This window comes from Arachis ipaensis, chromosome B04 (genome assembly GCF_000816755.2).
Source record: "Arachis ipaensis cultivar K30076 chromosome B04, Araip1.1, whole genome shotgun sequence".
NCBI classification, from domain to species: Eukaryota; Viridiplantae; Streptophyta; class Magnoliopsida; order Fabales; family Fabaceae; genus Arachis; species Arachis ipaensis.
In genome coordinates, this window is record NC_029788.2 from 26,042,718 (window position 1) to 26,049,319 (window position 6,602).

Below are 6,602 nucleotides of genomic sequence, written 5' to 3' on the forward strand. Positions count from 1 at the left end.
TAAAGTGGTTGGAAAGTTAGAACCAAGTAGGAATATGGGTGTGGAAGAAATGATTGTCATGTTTTTACATATTATAGCACATGACGTCAAAATTAGAGTAATAAAGAGACAATTTGTGAGATCTGAAGAAACAATTAATAGGCGATTTAATGATGTATTGCTTGCTATTTTGAGATGTCATAATCTCTTACTGAAGAAACCTCAACCATTTAGCCAGGATAGAATGGATGAACGATGGAAATAGTTCAAGGTAATTTATATTGCTAATGTTATTAAACCTAATATGCTTGGTGTGCTTTAGAATTGAGTTAATTGATCTCTTTTTTAGATTTTAGAATTGCCTAGGAGCCTTAGATAGTACTCATATCAAAGTCAATGTCCTTGAGGCTGATAAGTCTAGATATCGAAACAGAAAAGGTGACATAACAACCAATGTGCTTGGAGTGGTTGCTCCCGATATGCAATTTATCTACGTACTGGTGGGTTGGGAGGGTTCAGCTGTGGATTCTAGGGTATTGCGAGATGCACTATTTCGCAATGGGTTTAGTATTCCCCAAGGTATTTTTATTGAGACTTTAGTGTATTATCAAAGTAACTATTTGATCTTTCATTAATTTTATTCAATTTTATATGTCACACTATGTCATTACTACTTATGTGATGCTGGATACATGAATTGTGAAGGATTTTTGGCACCTTATAGAGGACAAAAATATCATTTGAGTGAGTTTAATCCACATAATCAACCCAGTACAGCTCAAAAGTTTTTTAATATGAAACACTCACAAGCTAGGAATGTCATTGAAAGGGCATTTGGAGTATTGAAAGCAAGATGGAAAATTTTAAGGGAAAGATCATTTTATCCTATTAAGACTCAAGGAAGAATTATAACTGCTTGTTGCCTTTTGCATAATCATATTAGAAGAGTGATGGTTGTGGATCCTATTGATGAGATAGAAGATCAAAATATACTTGGAATAGATGGTGAGACGATCCACCATATTGAGACGAGTGATGCTTGGGGTAGATGAAGAGATCAACTTGCACAAGAAATATGGAACCAATGGAGGAGAAGACTTCACGCTCGATAATTATAATCATTTTTCTATGTGTGAGGCTGTCTGTCGTAACATTGATTTCATTTTATTGATGTGTTTGTGTTCTTGTATAAGAGTTGTGCATGTATGTTTATTAGTGCAAGTAATTTTTTACTTTTGAGACTTCTTTGTAACTTTCATTTGGATAATAGTAATGCTTTTTTAGTAAATTTAATTGTGATAATGTTAATTTTAATTAAGGATATTTGTTATTAGGGGTATTTTAGTAAATTTGAAAAGATTAGAATCGATAATAATTTTAATTAAACACATTTTTATTAAGAGTATTTAGTAAATTTCTTATTAGAAGTATTTTTGTAAATTCAAAATGTAAAAAACTAATAATTTTAATTAAACATATTGTTATTAAGTAAAATTTAGAATCAATAATAATTTAACTAAAGATATTTGATATTGGAGGTATTTTAGTAAATTTAAAAAAATTAGAATCAATAATAATTTTAGTTAAACATATTTGATATTGAGGGTATTTAAGTAAATTTTAAAAAAAATGAGTAAGGATAATTTTGACATATTACATAATATGACCAAGAAATTTAAACTCAACCAAATAAAAATTTATTCATTCCTAAAATTATTACATAACATTCTAAAACATTAAATTTTATAACCAAACATAGATATCTTATATTTTAAAGAATAAGAATAATCTTATTCCTAGACATTATATTTCTAGGAATGACATTCTTGGTAATAAAATTTAATCTTTAAACCACACATAGGAGAATGCAGCCTGTAATGGCAGGTTGGAAACGAATAAATGGTGCATGATGCACTTTGATTTTGGACAACCCAATGTACTTCTTAAAGAACCATATAATTTTGGGTCTCGTGGGGACCAATTTATTATGGCCCAACCCAACCTGAAAATTGTAATTGACCACACCTCTGCTCTAATTCTCCGGCGACACATTAACACTAGAAACTAGAAAGTGAAAACAGCTATTGCTTTCACGTTAACACATTTTGCAGGAATCTTACTGTCATCCGCAGATTAACGAGATCATTCTTTATCTTTTTTTCTGTTAAGAACTTGATGATTCTCTTAAAAGCCTCAAGATACATTGGATTCATATTCACTCCAAAAACAAAAAGAAGAAAATGGATAGACTGGACATGACACTGCAGCCAAAGAGATCTTCTACATTTGCTTTTCCAGAAACAGATAACCATGTCATTCTCATGGTGCCGAAATTCAAGAGCTCTTCACTAGCTTTATGATTCATCTGTCTCCCCTTTAATCTTTAGGATAGCTGGAACCGATCAATGATGTATTTGAACAAGTGCAATTTTCTTCTGAATTAACAAGGTATGCCCAAAGAGAGATTGCTGATACCTAATTCAGTACAGGCTTCTGAAACTTCCCATGAACCCAAATCCTTCGCATGCACTTGCCTTTCTGGCGGTTTACAGATTTTACACAGCAATAATCAAGCTCAAGCTGCAGCAGAGTTCATAGACTATCAAATTTAGCGGAAGTCAGCAGAACACATTATGTCAGAAACACCTCAGAAACTTGAGACACCAAAAAACTATAGGAAGGTTGAAAGATAGATCCGATATATTTAATACCAAAAGTTCTTGTTTTATAGTGGCCAGAAAGGAAAGAACAAAACAAAATTAAAGGTATGTTTACCTCAGTGAAGCCTGAACCCACAAATAGGTCTCGTACAGTATCCAAACAAAAGAAATATGCCCGTGTTCCATCCAATCGCATGTATTCCCTAAATCCAACTCTCTTATCTTCCTCAAATCGAAGCATGGTCATATCATAAAGGCCTGATTTCTTAGTTGTCAGTCATTGGCAACATATGGGGTTCAAAAGAACTAAATGCCAAAAAGATTTACAGAAATACCACAGAACTATAGATTTATCTCCTAAAAGAAACAGAAACATGAATAAATCGATTTGTTTGTTTGTTACCGTAGTCCCTAAATAAAACCATGCCTCCAGGATTTAACACATCAAAGCATTCCTTGATGAACCTTGGCATCCTTTCCAGTGGTATTGCTGATAGGGTGAATATCTGGCATTACATCAAATTTTATGAAAAAAAGAAACTTATACAGTTCGAGGCCATTGATTTAAACTTAAACACACTCATATTTCAATAATTAATTTGTAGAGTTAGAGATAACATTTATGCATATGTGGATGAATTCAGAAAGCTGGACTAGAAAAACTAAGCATCACTGAGCCACTGAGGTAAAACAATCATAAACATCTAGAAACATTCAAATCAATGCATGCACGCTATTTAAAATTTTACAGGAGAAAAGTTCATACCAATGTTACAAAATCTACTCCCCCAATACAACATTCGCATCCTTCTAATTTAAATGGATTGGTAGAGTGCATTCCATTATCATGTTTGACATCTAGAGAGAAGCAGAAAGAACAGATATTATATGATGCTGGAAACACATAAATACTATAATTAGCCACAATAAGTTAAAGCATCAAACCTGACAAGCACATTGATGGTTTTTGCAAAACTCTATCTCGGCATGGGTTGCATACCAACCAGTTTGGGAATCCATCAGTGGAAACATCACAATAGAATGTATGAAACCGGTGACTAAAAGCCACAATGGTGGCAGCACCTAAAATCTCTTTGGCCTTTTCAAGAGTCTCATCACTACAGTCGCATGCATAGACAATGACATCTTTGTTGGCCCTACACAGGCAAACTCTCATAAGATCGACAACACCAAGCAGGGTGCAATAATCCAATAGCACAAAGCAACAAACCACTTAAAGGTTTACATTCAATTTCAATCAGCAAATTCATAAATTAATTCGAACTAACTCATTGTCTATTCCCTTCACATGATCATAAAGTTGAGAAGAAGAATAAAAAGTGCGACGTTTTTATACTCCTAAGTCCTAATAATAGGTACATTAGTCTTCCAATTCAAATAAAAACACAGAGAATTGAGTATCTCAACAAAAATGCGTGAAATTGAGGGCATGAAAGCCAATTCCATTTCCATCCATCTAGATTTAATGCCACAATTATGTGATTAATAATTTATAAATGCATTATCAAATTCTCAATAATCAATTGGTATTACAGCTTAGCGTAAAATAATTCTATTTTTAAGAAAAAAGAAAAATAAGAAAAAAAAGGAAAGAGAACCGTAGTATTGGAAGAGCAGTGCTTCCATTGCCGCAACCTACTTCCAAAAGCTTAGTGTGTGGAGCAGATGAAACAAGTTCCGGGAACTCCTTCAGCAGATAGCGTCGCTCCTGGGAATGCAGTTGTGAGTTCAGTTCACGAAAAGTGACCAAAAAAAAATTAAGAAAGAAAGAAAGGGGAACCTTGAAGAACTTTCCCGAGGAATGACGAACATGGAATCGCTTCCATGCTCGCACATCTGATTCTGCTTGTGATTTGGAGGGTTGAAAAGGAAGGAGGTGGTAGCGGAACGAAGGGTTAGATTCCACGTCAGCTCTTACTTCTTCCCATTCGAAGTCCTTGCTGAAGTATTCTGCTTCTGCTTCTGCTTCTGCGTCGCCCGAACTGCTCATTCTTCACCAACGCTCGCGCCGAGCGACACCCACACCAACTGTCGTTTGTGCTACCAAAGCTTTTGCCGTAATTCGAAAAATTATCAAAAGTATTGTCGAGGCTTTTTTGTTGAAATAAATAAAAAAAAATTATTTCTCTAAATACGCACGGCTGCAAATAATTTCCAAAATACCCAGCTTCATCTCAGGTATATGATCCACGAAATGGATATACATTCCAACTCAGTTTTGGTGTCCACGAAATGGGCCAGATATCCATTTCCTGGATAGCGCCCACCACGAATTGACCATGATAATGATGGTACAAGCGAAATGGAAGCAAAAGAATATTGGCACCTAATTTTCATTGTATAACAATAAAGATGTATCTGCCCATTAATTCCAATGATAATATAAAATTAAACAATATAAAATAAAATATTACAATANGTATAATATAATTTTTTTATTGTTAAAATAAATAAATAAAATGCATTCTTTTTGCTGATGCTATTACTGAGACATTGCAAGGCCTATCCCATTTATTGAGTTTAGGAAAAATATTAGTATTTAACAATATTTTATTTAAATTGGATTTTCACTTAAATGCGAATAGTAATTATTGAAAGTAAATTAGTATGTGTTAAATTTAAAATACCAACAATGAAGTAGCGCTCATCAAATGATATTATATACTTTTTTTTTTTTTTTTGAACATGTGAAAAATGTGTTTCTTTTGTTAGATCCAACTTTACCTATCTTAAACTTTTTAATTTATATATATATATATTCCAAAGCTTCGTAGTTTATATATAATTTATATATATAATTAGATTTTGTCATAAAATAAAAACTAGGTGCCAATATTCCTCTAGTTTTATTTCGCGTGTGCTACTATTGTTATGGTTCAATTCGTGGCTGCTATCCAAGAAATGGAAATTTGGCCCATTTCGTGGATACTAAAATCGAGTTGGAGTGTATATCCACTTTGTTGGTGATGGATTTGAGATGGAATTGCGCATTTTGAAAATTATTTATAGCCGGGTGTATTTAGGGATGGCAAAATTCTCCGAGATGCGGGGATCCCTGCGGGACTGCCCCGAATGGGGATCCGATTGTGGGGAATTTTTCCCGCGGGATGGGAATGGGGGACAAAATTCTTCCGAAGCAGGCGCGGGGACTCGAGCGAGGATCCCTGCCCCGTCCCCGCTATTTCCCGAAATTTATGAATTCCTTGAATTATCCTTTATAGTTTATCTCTCGTATATGTTTTTTAGTCATTTCTCACACACACATATATAGAGAAACCCAAAACTCCTAATCTTTATTTGCATAACCCTTCTCATCGCATCGTCACACTTCACCGTGCCATCACCCTTACCGCGTCGTAATTTCTATTTGCGGCGTTCCTTTTCGTAACTCTGCCGTCGTGTCCATTCTCCTTTTTGTTGCCGCGTCTCCCACTTCGTCCACTGCTTTATCCTTTGACTCGTCGTTGTGTTTCCCCATTGCGTTATTTCGAAAGAAGTCACCATCGTGTATAAAATCTTGCAGTTTTTGTATAAGATAGATACTTGCAGCTCTATTCATATGAAAATTAATAATTAGTTAGAACTATTATGTAGATGGGGAATGGGGTCCCCGCAGAGAATGGGATCCCGTGGAGAATGGGGATGGAAGCAATATTTCCCCACGGCGGGAAATGGGGCGGGGATGGGGAGCAAATTTGAGGGCGGGAATGGGGAGCAGGGAGGCATCCCCGCCCCGCCCTGCCCCATTGATATCCCTAGGTGTATTCAGAGAAATAATTTTTTTTTCTTTATTTATTTCAATAAAAAAGCCGTATTGTCGAACTGGTTATGACCAAAACTCTTTATTTTCTTTAACTAGTCGAGCCCCGTGCATTTGCACGGTTTTATATATGATATGAAAAATAAATAATTTAATATTTCAATTAAAATGAGTAAATACAA

The 6,602-nt window shown here is 34.7% G+C and overlaps 2 protein-coding genes across 2 annotated transcripts; one reads left to right on the forward strand and one right to left on the reverse strand.

The window, feature by feature from the left end:
- LOC107636295 (protein ALP1-like) lies at positions 235-1,272 on the forward strand. Its single transcript, XM_016339815.2, has 3 exons — positions 235-250; positions 346-558; positions 685-1,272. Exons 1-3 carry the CDS (start codon positions 235-237, stop codon positions 1,029-1,031), a joined length of 576 nt encoding a protein of 191 aa, XP_016195301.1. The 3' UTR covers positions 1,032-1,272.
- LOC107639186 (methyltransferase-like protein 6) lies at positions 1,865-4,912 on the reverse strand. The gene is made up of 8 exons (XM_016342630.2): positions 4,441-4,912; positions 4,259-4,368; positions 3,585-3,796; positions 3,406-3,497; positions 3,043-3,145; positions 2,755-2,897; positions 2,455-2,559; positions 1,865-2,371 (listed from the first exon to the last, which is right to left on the reverse strand). The coding sequence occupies exons 1-7, from the start codon at positions 4,648-4,650 to the stop codon at positions 2,455-2,457; spliced, it is 975 nt and encodes a 324-aa protein (XP_016198116.1). The 5' UTR covers positions 4,651-4,912; the 3' UTR covers positions 1,865-2,371.

Excerpts from the sequence above, each read along its gene's own strand:
- LOC107636295 (XM_016339815.2), top strand. Across the intron at positions 559-684 it reads TGGGTTTAGTATTCCCCAAG|GATTTTTGGCACCTTATAGA; the intron begins GTATTTTTATTG and ends TGAATTGTGAAG.
- LOC107639186 (XM_016342630.2), bottom strand. The coding sequence starts at position 4,650 with ATGAGCAGTTCGGGCGACGCAGAAGCAGAAGCAGAAGCAGAATACTTC. Across the intron at positions 3,146-3,405 it reads GAGTAGATTTTGTAACATTG|ATATTCACCCTATCAGCAAT; the intron begins GTATGAACTTTT and ends ATGTAATGCCAG. Across the intron at positions 2,898-3,042 it reads GGTTTTATTTAGGGACTACG|GCCTTTATGATATGACCATG; the intron begins GTAACAAACAAA and ends CTAAGAAATCAG.